Genomic DNA, 19152 nt, shown 5'->3' on the forward strand with positions numbered 1-19152 from the left:
TAATAGCCACTATTTGGTCTGAGCAGCCCCGTCTAACTTGGCCTTCCCTTAGATGAAGGACTTGTCTTTACTTGTCATCCTCGCCACAAATTTGACAAATTGAAGGCAAAACTAGCACAAAATCATAGAATCATAGAATCGTAAGGTTGGAAACAACCTACAAGATCATCTAGTCCAACCGTCCTCCCATTACCATTGCTACCACAGGCACTCGTAGCTCCTCATCCAGACACCTCTTGAACACTGCCAGGAATGGCAACTCCATCACCTTCCTGGGCAGGCCATTCCAGTGCCTGACCACTCTCTGAGAGAAAAAGTTCTTCCTTATGTCTAACCTAAATCTCCTCTGGTACAACTTGTGGCCATTTCCTCAGGTCCTATTCGTTGCCTGGGAGAAGAGGCCAAACCCCTCCTCTTCACAGCCTCCCTTCTGGAAGTTGTAGAGTGCAATGAGGTCTCCCCTGAGCCTCCTCTTCTGCAGACTAAACAATCCCAGCTCCCTCAGCCACTCCTCATAAGACTTGTGCTCCAGATATATAATAGTAACTTTCTCAGCAAATTACAGAGATGGAATCAAGGAAAGGTTGCAATACTATTATCGTTAGTTTAATCCCCAACGAAATCTAAATTACCCTACTGTACAAAAACAGTGAGTGAGAACGTATGTTTGTGTAAGCACGCACACTTGCGTGAATGTATATATTGGCAATCTCTAAATAAATAGAGTACCATATGCTGGTATTTGGTGGAATTTTTTTTTCCTCATTTTATTAGTTTTGGTACTGCAACTCACTGCAAAAGACTAACTCTTAACAAGGTATTAGAAACAAAATAATGGATGCTGTGTTGTAGCTATCATTGAGAGGATGCCTACAGCAAACAGACCTTTGACACTGTTGCGAAAAAGGTGACTTAATGAACTGAAGATAGGAGCAGCAAACCTAGTAACGTAATGATAGACACACTAAAAAAAAAAAAAAAAAAAAAAAAAAGTCTGGTTTTACAAAAGCTTTGTCCTTAAGAATACAGTGGAAGTCCATACATAAGTCACCATAAAATCAGAGATAGTAAGGTTTAGCAAGAGCAAAACAAGGAAATAGTTACAAAAAACATGCACAGCTCAGCGCACTGTCTGTAATTTCCATGAGGAAAGGAATGGTTGTTTATTTTCATTTTGTTCTTTCAAGTTCTATCTGCATGGCGAATATTTCATTGTAACAAATTCAGAACAAAGAATATATTATAGTTTGTGCAGTTTAAACACAACAGATCCTCACACACAAGTTCTCTAGATACCAAACACAATAAACATGAAGAATTATGGACAAAAAAAGGCAAAAGATAGTCCACTGCATACATTATGTGTACAGGAAATTAGGAAGATTACTAAATTCATTTTCTTTCTAGTGAATATCCTGAAATGTTGCTAACAATCTCAAGAAATCTTAACACGATTCTCACCACTATCAATAGCAGGTATCAATAGATAGTTAAGGCAATAGTGAAGTTGGCTTCTAATCTAGAGAGATACTATAAAACAAAAATGTTAATATTCCTTTAGAAGAATATGTACCAAAACGTTATGAAATGGAAAAATGCATATATAATAATATGAAATAAACATATACATATATGTAATATGAGGAATGCCATCTACTGGTATGTAAGAATATACAATACAGACTGTAACAACACTTCATTATCCTGTACAATGCATGATTGTATCCAGTCCCAAATAAACATGCATGCTGCATTTTAGCAACCACACGAGCTATACATCTGCACAAAGCAGAAAGGAAGATAATATAGTAAGAATTACAGAGTCTACCTCCCTTTTTGATCTTCCCTGTTATTTCCCATAACAGCTATTTTGATACTTTTATAAAGATACCGAGATACCATGGACAATCTAGTCCCTCTCAGTTCCTCTGTATTTTATGGTGATGCCCTACTGTCCACATTATGCTAGAATACAGAAACGTATTGTTTAATGAAATTGTTTGTTTCAGAGGCAATTCATCCCAAATAGAAGACAAAATACATGAAAGCAAACACACAAACACTTCCAGTCTCCAATCTTTCCTTAACAAGACCTTTACATTTTTTTCACATCTGGTCTCCATAACTTCACAGTAGCTCCATCTGTGCCTATTCTCTCCTTTTTTTCTTGTAATACTTCAATTCATATGGCACTTCCTTAGAAGTAAGAAAGTAATCCTGCAAACTTCCAATAATTCAAAAGAATTCAACTCATCCTCAACAACAAAAAAAACAAAACAAAACAAAAAAAAACACAAGTCCACTTATGTTCTAAAATTTTAAGTTTTACTTTGCAGAACTCCGATTTTTATAATAAAGCTGTGTTCCTTCTACTTCTGAATATTGCTTCCTAACAGAAATGTCACTAAATGAAATTATTCAGAATGACAAATTTGTAACAATTCCCTAGACAGTTAAAGTTTTAGTGAGAGATAACTACACACTTCAGTACAGGTGCATCTGTTCCAAGAAGTACATCACAGACATTTCCATTTTCAGTCATTGCTGAGAAATCATCCTTTCAGTGATAGATTAATTAATCTCAGTCTTAGATATAAGAGCAACATTCATTAAATGAATGCTCTTATAAAAGAACAAAAATATTGCTATAGAGAAAGAATAGGCCCTCAAAGACCATTTTGCTGAAAATTCTGGCGCCTATTCAGAACTAGAGGTGAAAGGTCAGCACTTCATTAGCTGAACAAACTAAATTAAAACTGTACTTTAATCAAGAAGTCAAGATGATCATAAAAAAAAAAATAACAGGTCATCAGGAGAACATCACTAAAACTCTCAAACATCCTGTGCTTAATTGGCAGTAAATTTCTTGTTCTGGCTTATTTGAGAAGTGGCAACATATTGCACAATAGTTCAGTAGAATTCAAAGATACAATAGACAGAACTCTACCAAATTTAAATTAATCAAATAGAATATGAGGGTACGTCAAAAGTTTGGCATGTTGAAGACCTGCCATTCTTCTGGAAAACAACATTTCCACTCAAATGCTTCAATATGATATATCCTGATATATCTGAAATAACAGAAACCATCACCGCAATAAATAAATGACTCATACAAAGCCCTTTTTACCAGAAGCATTTGAGTGTTGCTTTATAAGCAGCTCTACATAACATTGAATATCAAACTATTTACATGCTTGCTATGCAAAAATAATTTAAGATTATATTGAAGTTCTGACAAATATCCTATTGCACTAAAAATCAGGGAAACTCCAGCAAGCAAGCGAGTGTTGCAATTCTGCTGCAAAGTCTGCATTTGGCAAAATGGAAATCCTTTTTCTGAAAAAGTGACATCTCCTTTCTCATAGAGGTATTCAGATGCTTATCACTGTTCACCAATTGCTAAGAGTGTCCAAAGAAAAGAATAAAGTAGTTTCTGCTCCCCACTGCATATATTTGGAAATAAGTGGCATACCACCTTTCCATTAAAACTGTTTAACTGAAGTTAAACTCAGTGACATCAGGAAGAGACAAGGACTGCAAACCATAATTCAAGACCTTGATCTTACAGCAGAAACATTTCAAGAACACCGATGAACGAATAATATGAGAGTCTGAGATTCAGAGTGTTGTTATTTTTAAAATCAATTTTAGCATTTTCAAAAAAACATTCATGTTACACAGTTCTACTGAAGAACTTGAAGCTCTCTAATGTAACAAAATGAAAGCTTTCTGGATCAAAACTTTTATAGTAATTTGGCATTTACATTAATTTACTATCCACTATTTGAAGACTACCCATAATAACATTGATAAAAGATAAATACATACAAAAATTTTACCAAAGATAAACCATACAAGTTTCATTAAATATTGTCATTAAAAAAAAAACAAATAATTTTATAATTCCAGCACCATTAAAAATTACTGTCACAAAAGACACCTATTACTTTTGTGGTCATGAATTAAGATGTGACTTCACACAGCAGATACCCAAAAGAACTATATGTTTCCCAAAAGCAAAATTTGGCCAGGCCCAAAAAAACACCATTTAAAATCCATGGCAATGCTGACAGACCTTCCACTTCTTTGGTTTTCCTTGGAGATAAAATATTAATAAGTAAATAAATAAATGACACCAAAGGGAGAGATATCAACATTTTCTGTTTAGAAAATTTGAAAAGAGGGGGACTGCAACACTCTCACAAAATTGTATGGCCTTCCAAAGCAATACAAAAAAGCAGGGATAGTATGATAAACTAAAGAGATTTCAAAGCAGTAAACTATCTCTAAACATTTTATGAATTTCAAGAACAGAAGAAGATTTAATCAAATTAATAAAGTCGAAAACTACTTCAGAAACACCCTTTGTTGATGCAATATCACTGCAAGGGCTAACTGAAATAAAACTGTTCTAGCCCATTAGACAGAAGCCTGTGTTAGAATCATTCATACTGCACAGCTCCAAAAACCTCTGCTAAAAGAAAGGTAGATGGGGAAACTAAATAACTTTCTGATAAATTGATTTCACAGAATCACAGAATATCAGGGATTGGAAAGGACCTCGAAAGATCATCTAGTCCAATCCCCCTCCCAGAGCAGGAACACCTAGATCGGGTCACACAGGAATGTGTCCAGGCAGGTTCTGAATGTCTTCAGAGGAGACGACCCCACACCTCTCTAGGCAGCCTGTTCCAGTGCTCTGTCACCCTAACATTTCACCAGATTACAGCTGATTTCTTCAGTAACAAACCTGTGGCAGTGTTTCTCTTGGCCACAAGATCTTTCTTCTCAGCTCCAAGGTTTGTTTCAACTATATGCTGTTTCTCACAATATCCTTCTGGACAAAGTGCGCAGCTAGAAAAAAAAAATAACGCAGCAGGCGAGCAATTAACTGACAGGTTAGGCTCAAAGTATTCTACTGAACAGGGGTAAATGAGGACAGCGTCCACTGCCTAGTTGGGTTTCCGAGAGCTCCATTTTAGGACACACTCTTCTTCACATTTTCATCAATTACTTGGATACAGTACTTGAAGCTATACTGGATGTGCGGACAACACAAGAAGGAGGAACTCAAAGCCTTGCAGAGAGATCCAGACAAGTCAAAGGACTGGGAAAACACCAACCACAAAAACTGAGGTACTGAATGAGTTCTTTGCCTCGGTCTTCACTGGCAGTCAGGATTCCAGTACTTCTCACGTCCCTGAGCTCTGCATCCTTAAACTTCTAGGTGGAGATCAGGGTGGTAAATCCCCCCTCTTCCCTCATTGTAAGAGCAGAGCAAGTCTGAGACCGCCTCATGAGACTGAATGTGTACAAGTCTAAGGGACCGGATGGGTTGCATCCCAGGGTTCTGAAGGAGCTGCCTGAGGTGATTGCCGAGCCACTCTCCGTCATATTCAAAAAGTCGTGGCTGTCAGGTGAGGTCCCGGATGACTGGAGGAAGGGTCACACTGATCCCATTTACAAGAAAGGGAGCAAGGAGGACCCAGGGAACTACAGACCACTGAGTCTCACCTCTGTGCCTAGGAAGATCATGGAACAGATCCTCCTGGATAACATGCTTGATCACATGAGGAGTGAGCATGTGATCCGAGACAGCCAGCACAGCTTCACCAGGGAAAGGTCATGCTTGACCAAACTGGTGGCCTTCTGAGATGGAGTGACGACAATGGTGGAAAAGGGGAAAGCAACCAATGTCATTTACCTGGACTTGAGCAAGGCCTTTGACACAGTCCCCCACCACATCCTTATCTCCAAATTGGAGGGATGTAAATTTGATCGGTGGACCTCTCGATGGATAAGAAACTGGCTGAAAGGCCACACACAGAGGGTGGCCATCAATGGCTCTATGTGCAGGTGGAGGCCGGTAACGAGCGGCGTCCCCCAGGGGTCTGTCATGGGACCGGTGCTCTTTAACATCTTTATCAATGACATCGACAATGGAATCAAGTGCACCCTCAGCAAGTTTGCTGACAACACCAAGCTGAGTGGTGCAGTTTACATGGTTGAAGGAAGGGGTGCCATTCAGAGGGACCTCGACAAGCTGGAGAGGTGGGCCCAGGTGAACCTGATGAGGTTCAACACGGCAAAGTGCAAGGTTTTGCACTTGGGCCAGAGGAATCCCAGGCATCCATACAGACTGGAAGGAGCAGTCCTCGAAAGTAGCCCTGCGGAGAAGGACCTGGGGGGTCTTGATAGATGAGAAGCTTAACATGAGCCAGCAATGTGCTCTTGCAGCTCGGAAAGCAAATGGTATCCTGGGCTCCATCAGAAGAGGGGTGGGCAGAAGGGACAGGGAGGTGATTGTCCCCCTTGACTCTGTTCTTGTGAGGGCACATCTGGAGCGCTGTGTCCAGGTCTGGAGCCCCCAGTACAAGAAAGACAGAGAGCTGTTGGAGAGGGTCCAAACGAGGGCCACAAAGATGATTAGGGGGCTGGAGCACCTCCCTACAAAGAGAGGCTGAGGGAGCTGGGCTTGTTCAGCCTGGAGAAAAGAAGGCTGCAGGGTAATCACCGCAGCCTTTCAATACCTAAAGGGAGCCTACAAACGTGAGAGGAATCGACTCTTTGAAAGGGTAGATAACAGCAGGACAAGGAGAAATGATTTTAAGTTGAGGGAGGGAATATTTAGGTTGGATGTCAGGGGGAAGTTCCTTACAGAGAGAGTGGTGAGGTGCTGGAACGGGCTGCACAGAGAGGTTGTGGTGCTCAGCCCATAGAGGTGTTCAAGGCCAGATTGGATGGGGCTCTGGGCAGCCTGGTCTAGTATTAAATGTGGAGTTTGGTAGCCCTGATGTGGCAGGGAGGTTGGAGATTCTTGATCCTTGAGGTCCCTTCCAACCCTGGCCTTTCTGTGATTCTGTGATATGTGTCTGGGACAGATCAACATTTGGATATATGTACAGACTGGAAGATGATGTCTCAAAGGCAGCCCTATGAAAATGGTTTTCAAAGCTCTGTTGATGGCAAGCTGAATCTGAGTCAGCAATCTGTGACAGCCAAAAGGGCCAACCAGACCTTGGGGTGCACCAGACCCGGTACTGCCAGTAGGTGAAGGAGGAGTTGTCTTACTCTGCTCTGCACTGTTCAGACTCACCTCCAGCACTGGCTGCAACACTGGGTGCCACAACAGAAGAGGAATATAAAACTGTTAGAGAGCTCCCAAAGAAGGACTGTGAAGATGGTGAAGAGTATGAGGGCAAGGTGTGTGAGGAACGGCTGAGCTCTGTTCAGCCTAGAGCTGGGCAGACTCAGGGGAGGCCTAATGATGGCTGCAGCTCATCACAGGGAGTGGAGGGGCAGCGCTGAGCTCTGCTCTCTGTGACAGTAACAGGGCCCAAGGGAACGGCATGGAGCTGTGTCAGGGGAGCAGCAGATGGAACCTTAAGGAGCAGGTTCTTCACCAGAAGGTGGTGGGCATGGAGCAGGTTCACCAGCAAAGTGGGCAGAGCCCTGAGCAACCAGAGACCAGGAAGAATTTGGACAATGCCTTCATTTATCGGTGGTCCTGTGCTGAGCCAGAAGGTGGACTTGATGATGTGGGCAGCTTCCAACTCAAGACATTCTATGATACATTTTAAGATTTGGAGCCATGAGCATTTGGCATCTTCTTCACAAGACAGTATCACTGCCATGAAAAGCTTACACTGTATTATGAATAAGGTTGTGGTCAGACCAAGGCACCGCACAGGATAGTCACTAGTCATACAGAAAACAGCCAGTGAAAACCTCAAGTTATGGCTGTCCTAACAAAAGCATCTTGACAAACTTATATGATAATCTTTACGATAAATAATGCGGAAAACTAACAATTTCAAGTTGCATCATGGTACACATTCTTTAACCAATTAAGGATGTGCTGAACAACAGAAACAGTTTGGAAATGTTGGTGTTTTGAGCTCCATGTCCTCTTCCCTACTCCTTTAACCCACTGTGAGTATTTTAGATTGATTCAAACACACAAGAGTGAGTAGAAAAACTAAGGAGCACAGTGTCTTGTATCAAATATTTATATTAGCCCCAATCCAGGACAGCCTGAAGTGGTAGTGCTGCCAATAGCAGCAGTTCCTCTCAGATCTATCTCCAACTCTCTGTTCTTTTACACTTGACACTCCTTTTCATACCATCAAAATCACCATTTCAGTTACATCAATCAGATCAGACAACTGATATAGGTTAAAATACACAGACATCTTTCTAACCTCCCCACAAGTGAAAGCACTCAGTAGAACATCACCTTGGCATAGCTCTCCTTCAACACATTGTATGCATACGCTGCTGTTTATAACAAATACTGTGACAAATTTTTCTCTCTGTAATACCTAAATGGATGTTATTTTGAATCACACATGGCCAATGTGTGTCAATACTGTACACATCACACCTTTAAATAATAAATTTAATTCAAAGTAGCCCTTGGAAGGACTCATTCACTTACTCGTATCCAGCTGTTGGCCTTCAATTCCACTGGGTTTTGTGGTTCACTGCTGTACAGACAATATAAGCACCACATCAGAATCTTCTGGCTTTCACCTAATGAAAAAAAAAAAAAGCAAAATAGACAGAATTACACACAATTCCTACCTATCCACAAAAACAAAGTCCTAAGTATCAGTCACAACTCACAATGCTTCTATTTTGCTAGATTTCCACAACACAATATTATTCATCTGTAGTTCTTGTATAACCGTTTCCTTCAACAGCATTTACATAAAAAATACCTTAAGTTATCATCAAGAAATCATTCAATCAAGTACCTAAATAATATCATTAATGATAAACAATAATCAACAATAGTAAAATAGTTACTACCTTGTGTCAAAAGTCTGCACAACTACATTTTTCAGAAGTGATCATTTTTAAGTTTACAAAGTGTAAGATCATTCATAACAACAACAGAGAACACAGAGTTTTCTCTAAGAATATATTAAGATTATCCATGCTTCACAAAAAGGACATTTCTGCAGTTTAACACCCAAATGCTGATGGATAAAAATTCTATTGTTTCTTTCTGTTCAGCATTAGATCAGATTTTACTTAACTCTAACTTACTTCTGGAAACATATTGCCTTCTCTAAAAACCTACTACATGCATAAGTACTGTCACTATTTGCACAGACACTATTCTAGAGGAGTTGAGTATTTGGAGTGAGCAGCTGGAGAGCATTTAACTTGTGATATTTTCCTACCACCTTAGTTCCAATAGGGTTTTTTATATTTTTTTTTAATGTTCTTCATGAAATACATACACTCCACACTGAATATTACCCTAGAGTAAACATGCATGGGTGTAATTCATGAAAACAAGATCTAGCATTGTAGATGATGTAATATAATAATAATAACAGCACTTAAGTCAATAAGCAAGTAATTCCACATGACTTGCAGAAATTACATTAGGAGACAATTTGAACATTATCATGTTCAATAAATGATTTGCTTTCCGTGCATATGCTACCCAGGATGTAATACAGAGTATTTCTCATATACATTTAACTGGCTAGAGTTTGAGGTGTTCTGACATCGCACCTTTTAGGATTTTTTTTTTTAAACACAAGTTTTTACAAGGCTAATGGTTTTCTAGGTTGTGTAAGATCAGAGTAAGAACAGACAACCTATGAACTCCTCACAAGAAATTTAAAATATCAATGTACTTTGTCTGTAACTGTATCCAACCAGCATTCAGACACTAACAGGCAGCTTAATCGCCTTCAAAAAAAAAAAAAATTTCAAGAGAACAACTCTGACATGCAATGATTTGGGAGGAAAAATCAAAATACACCATTTTCTTTGTTTAAACAACTAAGTGATAGACACTTGCTACCATTTTGAACATTACAGACACTTCTTATTAAAAGTAAGTAGTAAAGCCGAGAAAAAAAAACTGAAACAAAGTCATGAATTCTGAATAGGGCATGTAAAAGTTCAAGTATCTCTTTTCTAGCCTTATTATACTGTACATCTATGGTATAGTATATGGTCATTTTATATTAAGTTGTAGTTTTGCATTGATCGAAAGGGGAAAAAAAGGAAGAGGGGAAACGTAACTCCTGAATTAGACTTCTGGACAGAAGATCTTTTGCTACATACTATAAAATTAAAAACACTACCTCTCAGAAGTGCTAATCACTATGATGAAAGTCAGACTGATGAACGTAAAGCTGAGATGAACAAAGTGCACTTTCTCAGCATAATAAGATTACATGGATATACAGATTCAAACTTCAGCCTGTACTTGAAGAGAGATTTGGGAGTTGATGAAAGATTCAGCATCAGCTGGCAATGTGCACTTGCAGCCCAGAAGGCCAACCATACCCGAGCTGCATCAAGAGAAGCGTGGCCAGCAGGTCAAGGAAGGTGATTTCACCCCTCTATTTTGCTCTCATGAGACCCCACCTGGAGTACTGAGTCCAGTTCAGTACTGAAGCCCCCAACACACAAAGGGCATCAAGCAGTTGGAGCAGTTCCAGAGGACAGCCACGAAGATTATAAGAGAGGTGGAGCACCTCCCCTACAGGGACAGGCAGACAGAGCTGGCCTTCAGCCTTGGAGGACAGAAGGCTTCAGAGGGACTTTACTGTGGCCTGCTAGTACCTGAAAGGGGCCTAGAGGAAAGCTGGGAGGGACTTTTTCTACGGGCAGGTAGCAACAGGATGAGGGGAAATGGCTTTAAACTGAAAGAGAGCAGATTTAGGCTAGATATTAGGAGGAAGTTCTTTACTGTAAGAGTAGGTAGGCACTGGAACAAATTGCCTAGCAAGGTTGTAGATGCCTCCTCCCTGGAGGTGTTCAAAGCCAGGCTGGATGGGGCTTTGAGCAACCTGGTCTAGTGAAAGGTGTCCCCGCCTACAGGAGCAGAGTTGGAACTAGGGATCTTAAAGGTCCCTTCCAACCCAAACCATTCTATGATTCCATGATTTGAAACCAACTTATGTTAGCATCATAACCTACCAACAGTTCCCAGAAAAAAGGGACTTAACAGTTTAACAATTTTCCCAGACAAAATTATTTTTTGGCTTAGAACTAGAAATATTCTTCTTAAGGCTTGTTGTAAAATGTTACTGAAAAAATGCACATATGTATTTTTATCTATATTATATATATATATATATAAAAGAAAATGTTGATTAAAGTATATAGCAATCAGCTAAAATTGAAATTTCTGTGGAAATGAATACATGCATGGGCACACATACATGCTGACATAGAGAGCTGCCAAGAAATTCCCCAGCATTTTTAGTATTAGTTTGGGTTTCAAGACTTTTGAACTCAAAACTTAAACCATGAGGAGCCAACTGAGGACATAATCCCTTAACCCACAGAAAAAAAAACACTGGAATTCCATTCTCAGACTGATCTCCTCATGTACCTCTTGTGGTTCAGGACCATAAGTAGACATCAATTTTTCTTTGGTCATGCTTCCCCCACATTAGCGTTCTAAATATGACTAACTTGGTCACCTCCTGCTCAAGACTATTTATGAGGAGGTTAATTTCCCTTGAAGACCACACTTCCTGCTGCACAGTCAACCATGTCAGCATGCCGCACCAACAGACATACCTATCTAACGTGACTGGTATTCTGGCTTGGACAAAATGAAGTACAAGTTTTTTCTCTTCTGCTTATTAGTATAAAAGACTGAATTGAACAAAATTATTTCCTTCTGCTGCAAGGTAGCCTGGTCTTAGACATGTTTGAATGAACTATTCATTCAAATTGGAAATTACTTGAAACCCTCTTGAAAGTCAGCATCTGCTACAGCCAGCATTATCTTAAAGAATATCTTCAGAACTAGTGCCAAACAAAATGAAAATTAGCTGAAGTTTTATGTGCCAGCAGCCCAGAGAGATCTCAGGTGGCTCTAAAACTGTATAGCGATGAAAATGGATAAGCAGGCTGCTTCAAGTCTACTGACGACAAGAAATCTCTGCCTCTCACCTCTAAACATTGAAGTAAAGGATTCTACTTAGAGCAAGTAAAGTCTTCTAAATTGGACAGCTTGCCACCTTGACTCCCAAAGAAAAATAACAAACAACTCATAAGCCCAACAGCTTGAAGTAAAATTCCAATCTCTTGCAATCTTCAGAGATAACAATCAACTTAGAAATAAAATGCATTTTCTGCTTCAAAAAATGCCGAGGGATCCTGAAGTAGAGGAAAGTAGGTATGTATACCTGGGGCTGTTGTAAAAATGCAGAAAGCAGAAACAGATGCCTTTCAACTTCGATGAAAAAAAATCTAGATTATGCTTCTTTCTGTACCGTAATATATTGTCAGCTCAGAGACAGTGGCAGGCTAGAGACTTGCACATTCCCAACAAAAACTGATAAGAAAAGCATGCCTTTAACTGTAAGCATCAACAGTTATCATCATTCTCAAAAACTGCAGCTACAATTAAAATAGAAACTTCTTCATCAAAAAAGAAAAAAAAAAGAAAAAAAACTGGTCCATTAAGTAAAAGGCAGCCCTTCACAAAAAGTGACACAAAAGTATACATTTATTCTTCTGCAATAGTGACTTACCCAATCTATAACCCATAGATTTAAATGTTCCTTCCCAAATCTTACTTTCAGATGGAAAGTGCTAACATAACGCATGTCTATCATGTGCTTTGCACATTCTGCCTGTGCTTGAAGTTGACTGGAAGAAGATAAATCCAAACCAGAAGAGATATGATCATTTTAAGCTCAGCACTCTAGTTTACCTAATAAACTCTTTCAAGAGATTACAAAAAAATTTTCCTTTCCCATATTTCTCAAAAAGGAAGCATGAATCAGGAGAGAAAATATGCTACTGTTTTTTTGGCAGTTGTAGCTGTAGCAGAGGATCAACAAAAGATCATTTCCAAGGGCTGACAAGTTCAGCATAACTCATCTGATCAATAGTAGAGCATAAACCATTTATCAAAATCTCAGTTCATGTTAAGAATACAACTATGTATGTGGTAGCACAGGTAGAGCTTGCTCCCTTCTACCAGTTTTCTTGTTCACCATTTCTCTCCCTTCCTTTTATCTCACCTGAACACATATATTAACAGTAAAAGGCTTTTGATTTTTCATACCTTTTCTTTCTATGTCATCATCTTACTTTTTTGATTTTTAATCTGTGTATTTTTGCAAGTTTAAAAGGTGGGGAAAACACAAAGAGAATCAAATCTATGAAAACCAACAATGATATAGTACCGTTTCTCATTAATTAAAAATACAGGTATCAGAAAAAGTATTTTTTCTCTATTAACCTATCTAATATAATATTCTGATACATAACTAGAAGAAACCTTAGCTGAAAGCAATCTGAAACATTAGATTGTATGCAACCTGGGAAACCAGCAAGAATACAAATACAAGAAAATTGGAAACACAACAGAAATAATGATGCATATACATACCTCACTGGATTTAAAACTGACTGTTCCCAAATTAAAACTCTAAATAATCCATGAAATTAATTATCTTCAAAAGTTAATTTAAGATATCTCTATTACATATTTTAAGTAACTTATCTAACATTTTTGGTTCAAAATTTTACTTAAGTAAAAAAAAAAAAAAGCTCTATTTAAATGGCAAACTCAAAGTATATATGCCATGCTATATTTTTTCTGTTTTCTAAGGAACAAAATTTATGTTACAGAAATATCATTACAGATTCTTACCATATCCTATAACAAAAGGATTCCAACAAAGCCTTCCTAGTAACTGGCCAATTAAAGGGAACTGCTGAATTGCTACAATTGAATTCTGTTAAGACATAAAAACAAAAACATAATAAACACACTATACATCAGTAAATTAGGAGAATTGTTAATGACACAGATAACTGTGAATTATGTTCCCAATGATTTTGCTGTGAAATGTTTTGGAAGGAAAATGCTTGCAAGTAGGTAATAAAAGCAGAGCTTTGTGAAATCAGCTATATCATAATTCAAATAAGTTAAAGCTTAAGTAATTTCCTCAACTAATGTCTAATTAATTAGACATTTAGAAAATTTATTAATTACATCACATGCCATAATCATAAAACAGTAGGGATAACCAAAACTTTGTGATAAATAAAAGCACAATTAAAATCTATTTTTGTTGGAACTCACTAATATACTGTCTCACTGAGTTTCTGAAGAAATTAATGTTCACTACGGCAAAAAAAACCCAAAACACTACACATCTTTCTGTTACTTCTGCCTGCCTTCTTTAAATCAGCTTGTGTCTAGGCAGGAACAAACTGCCATTTACCTTTTAACCAAAGAGAAAGCCGCTTAACTAAAGTGGCATGCATTGTATTTATGTACAATCCTGTGTAATCAACCTTATTTTTCCATTTTTGTAGCTCCACCATCTAATAAATGAAGGCTTTTAAAAATGGGCCTGTGCTGAGATTGTGTTTAAGTAACAGGAGCGATAAACATCTCCTGTTGCGGCAATAAATTCCTTACATTTGTCTCACATTTGGGGTTAGCCCTAGACTTTCTGGGGCCATACTCACAAGGTCCATTTCAGGCCAAGCCTCAAATTACTAGAAGTAGCAACATTAAAACAGACTTCTTTTTCTCCTAAGGAAAAGACGAATTCATAGGAAGAAATAGTACTAAAAGAATCTTGTATTTAAAAATTGAATTCAGATCAGAAATAATAATAAAAAAAACTAAACTTTGCATTCTTTAAAGAAGAAAAAGTCAGCCTTATACTTTAATACAATATTTCTATAGCTATTTAAAATGACTACATATACTGAAAATCATGCTCAGAAAAACATACACAAAACTAAACATAAAAAATAACTAAATTTATTTAAAAAACAAACAAGAAAGCGCTCTAGTAACTGCTAACAATAATTAAATTATGAAACAAGACAGCATGTGCCAATGGTCTGATCGTACTGCCAGAGTTCACTGCACATGCCACAGTACTGGGGCTAACATGTAAGAAGACTCTCTGAGATTTTTAAGTATCAGTTACAATTTTGCATGTGAATGCCCCTAAATAATCCCATTTATCACCTTTCGACCAGGAAAAAAAAAAATCTTGTTTATTTTAAAGAGGGGTTTTTTTTGTTGTTTTTTTGTTTTTTTGCTTTTTTTTTTTAATTAAAGAGGCTAGAGCATTAGCTGGGAAACACTGTAAGATGACAACCAATCAAGAACTGGCTGACTGGCTGAGTTCAGAGAGTTGTGATGGGTGGCACGGAGTCCAGCTGAAGGCCTATATTTAGCAGTGTTCCTCGGGGTGGGTTCTGGGTTCAGTCTTGTTCAGCATCTTCATCAATGACCTTGATGAGGGGATAGTGTCCGCTCTCAGCAAGTTTGCTGATGATACAAAGCTGAGAGGAATGGCTGATACACTAGAAGTCTGTGCTGCCAGTCAATGAGACCTGGGTAGGCTGGACAGTTGGGCAGCAACAAAAGCAAGTGTAGAGTCTTGCTCTTAGGGAGAAATAAATGCATGCACCAGTACAGGTTGGGGCATGACTTGCTGGAGAGGAGCTCTGTGCAGAGAAGGACCTGCGGATCCTGGTGGACAACAGGTTAGCCACGAGCAGCAGTGTGCCCTGGTGGCCAAGAAGGCCAGTGGCAGCTGGAATTCATTAAAACGAGCGTGGCCAGCAGGTCAAGGGAGATGATCCTTCCCCTCTATTCTGCCCTGGTCAGACCTCACCTGGAGTACTGCGTCCAGTTCGAGGCTCTCCAGTTCAATAAAGACAGGGATCTCCTGGAAAAAGTCCAGCAAAGGGCCACAAAGATTAAAAAAAAAAAAAGGATCTGGAGCATCTGTCTTATGAGGAAAGGCAGAATGACCTGGGTCTGTTTATCCTTGAGAAAAGCAGATCCCCTGAGAAGGGATCTGATCAATGCCTATAAGGTGCAGGAGGCAAATGTACAAGGCCAGGCTCTTTTCAACTGTGTGGTGATGGGTTAGGGAAACAGCCACAAAGTGAAGCATAGGAAGTTCTGCACAAGCGTGTGTAAGAGCTTCTTTGTGTTAAGGGTGACGGAACACTGGAACAGACTGCCCAAAGAGGTTGTGGAGTCTCTTTCTCCACGTGGACACCTTCCTGTGCAACCTGGTCTAGGAGCCTGCTTTGGCATGGGGGTTGGACTAGATGACAGTCTAGAGGCCCCTTCCAATGCCTACAATTCTGTGAAGAAGAGAAAGCTCCTCTGACTTATTGGGAGGGGAATGTAAATGCGTTCCTGTTTATTTACCTGGGACTATTTCCCCAGTTTGTTTCTCTGATCCAGTGATATCTCAGGCCAGAAACAGAAACTGCTTTGATTCCTTTTTTGTCCAAACATGGCAGATTTTTCCTGAGGCTGCCTTAAAAGAGATCATTCTTCCTTTTAAAGTCACTTACCATTTGTTTGAGAGTTTCGTAAGTCTGACGTAGAAACTCCTGCAACTGGGGCAAGTGAAGACAGACATCCTTCTGGGATTCCAAAGTGGTGGCCTGACCCCACTCAATAGCTTTATCCAACCAAAATTTGAAATTCAATTTAGGCATTGTAGTGCCCTGGGCCATTCCACGATGCTTTAAAAAAATAAGAATAAAGAAAAAAAAATTACAATTCCAAATCAGGCATAATTAAACACTGGCTTGAGACCATGAATGGGAAGAAGCATTTCTGCTACCATCGTGTTCAAATGGAACGGAATCACAGTATCTCTTAAGGGTGCCAATTTTCTTTCTAATAGGAGTAGGGTAAAATAATCACCCGTTGAGTCAAAGTAGCAACACTGGCACAGTGATCAGTAAATTATCTTAGAATATACCATCTGTGTCTCAAGCTTTTAATATCTGAATTTGTCTTTACCAATATTTCACTCAAAGAATACTATAATAAAGTGAGTAGATATTTATACAGAATGCTTTTCATGGATGAAAAAACTAAGAATTTCAATTTCAAGACAAATGAAAACACTAAAAAAAGGTTTAATCAAAACAAAAGGGCCGAGGTGGTTTGGGGCGTGGTGGTAGTGAGGCTTTGCTTGTTTTAAGTTTTGTGTTTGTTCATTAAAGTGCAAAAAGAGCATTCTCTTTAAAGGAAATCAATAAATTCAGTAATTTCAATCTGATTTTCTTTTTTATTGTTATATAAAGAAGGGTGAAAAACATCCAACCTTTGAATAAAAGCTGTAATCTATATCCAGTGTGCATTTCAATGCAAAAACTGGATCTTGGAACAAAGGGAATTATTGTCAAGCCAAAATATTAAAATCTAACTAAATTTCCCCAGTAAAAGACACAACCTTTTTTTTTTTTTTTTTTTTTCCCCTATTTAACAATATTTTTCCTCGGCAAAAGAGAAAATAGAGCAGCACATGCTACACCAGCCTTTATATAACTTAAGAAGGAACAACACATATGCCAGAAGAGTAATTGAACTCTTGCAGGTATTCAATCATTGGGTCCAATATCAAGACTGTAAGGACAATTTTCATTTAATACACATGTGATGGTTGCTTTCAGAAATGAACTGTTGACTATCTGGAGACAAATTCAGACACTCACAGAAGCAATGGAAATCAGTGAATATTTATTTTCTAACTTACAGACACAAAGCTATGAACCAGAAAATAAACCTTAGCAATAGCCCTGCAAATACAGCTTTATACAGCTAGCTCTTCATAATTACAACTTGAATATCATTCTATTCTATGTCAGATAAAAAAATGAAGACTATTAATATATTAATAAATTCATTTAGTTTCTAACAATAATAAGTATTTATCCTAAAATGAATGTCAGCTATTACTTGACTTTAAATACTTTCTGTGGCGGGGGGGGAAAGCAAAGCTGTTGGCTTGACAGGTAGTTAGATCCAGAGATAACTCCATGACATCTGCATCTGTGACAGGGGAACAGCAGACCCACAGGCCCACTGGCCTGAAAAAAAGGAGAGGGGGGAGCACGGGGGGGGAAATGAGAAACAAAGAGGGAAAGGAATAATAAGGGAAAAAAGAAAGCGACAATGATCTGAGGAGGAAAGTTAATTTTCTCATTATAATAGCAGAAATACAAGTTAATTGGGATTGAAGCTAATAAAAAATGAGAGAGAGTTTCCAACACCAACGGCCTTACTTTAATGCTAAGGCAAGATGGCTAGGGAGCACAGACTGCTAAGTTGAGCAGTAAGAGAAAGGACAGTCTCATGAGCAGTTTTATCTTTCCCTCTAAATGGAAAATGGAAATGGAACATTGAAAGTCTTCTCAGAGATGTAGTTCTTCTTTTCTGAGGATCAGGTACCCAGGAATACTGACAGTTCACAGAACTGAAGTATTAACTCTTCACTTCCCAGCGCACTACATGATGTCATGATGTGGAATACCAATAACAAAAATCATAAAACCGTAACAATAGTTCAATGTATATTTGACCTAAGCACATTCAAGGCAATGTCAGCAGAACTCATGCTATTTCATTATTACATTCTCAGTTTGCACAGGGCCAAAACATCTCTTCAGAATTCTCTCAAACCTTACTATTTAGTAAGCATTAAAAATAGCCTAGATACTTTCACAGTAGCTCTTGTTACATGAAGTCAAATATCCAGTTGCAACTAGCAAACTTTCTAAAATCACAAGGGTATAATGAAAACTTTAAGAACAATTTACAGCCAGAAGCTGGACTTGCAGGTTTGAGTAAACTAGTGAACCTGTTTGGTGATCCCATATTAGATAAATCCTCTTGAATAACTGAAAAGGTTTTCTAACAAAATGACTGCTTAAAGTATTCTAAGGAAAAAATAATACCACACACACTCTAGCATTCTGGGGCCATCCACAAGAGATGAGTAGGTACTAACAGAGGACCAAGGTAAGAAAATCAAACAAGCCTATCTCCTATACCAGACACATGCAAGTACTATACCAGGATGCAAAGCGGGGCAGCTGTGACTGGGTAAGAACAGCCTCTTCCCAGAAGTCTGAAATCTCAGCCCATTTTGCAGCATCACAACATTTTTTTTTTGCAAATTTCTTTTTGTCTGGCATAAACAATTTATCACAAGTGTTCATTCTAGTTATAATAGCATGATTTTTATTTAATGATTTTCTCAATTGTTTACGGTGTCTGGTCCCAAAGAGAATGATTTTGTTAACAGTACTTACGCTTGTTTTCAACTCAATACTGTGGGAAAGCAATCAGTAAATAAGTGGTGT

At 38.5% G+C, this 19152-nt stretch overlaps 1 protein-coding gene across 5 annotated transcripts in view; it reads right to left on the bottom strand.

Moving 5' to 3' along the window:
• Positions 1–19152, bottom strand: part of FANCC (FA complementation group C) — an 89834-nt gene that overhangs the window by 55520 nt on the left and 15162 nt on the right. For 4 of the 5 annotated variants that reach the window (XR_014880629.1, XM_085214021.1, XM_085214020.1 and 1 more), the window contains 3 exons: positions 16348–16521; positions 13655–13739; positions 8441–8535 (listed from right to left, as the gene is read on the bottom strand). Coding sequence is in view for 4 of the 5 variants with exons in the window: in XM_085214021.1 (XP_085070147.1) it covers positions 8441–8535; positions 13655–13739; positions 16348–16512 (345 nt within the window). In the remaining variant the exon portion in view is untranslated. Of the gene's footprint in view, positions 1–8440; positions 8536–13654; positions 13740–16347; positions 16522–19152 lie in introns of those variants that run through there. The other variant, XM_085214023.1, reaches the window with a different exon arrangement.

This window comes from Meleagris gallopavo, chromosome Z, assembly GCF_905368555.1.
Source record: "Meleagris gallopavo chromosome Z, MGAL_WU_HG_1.1, whole genome shotgun sequence".
Lineage (NCBI taxonomy): Eukaryota > Metazoa > Chordata > Aves > Galliformes > Phasianidae > Meleagris > Meleagris gallopavo.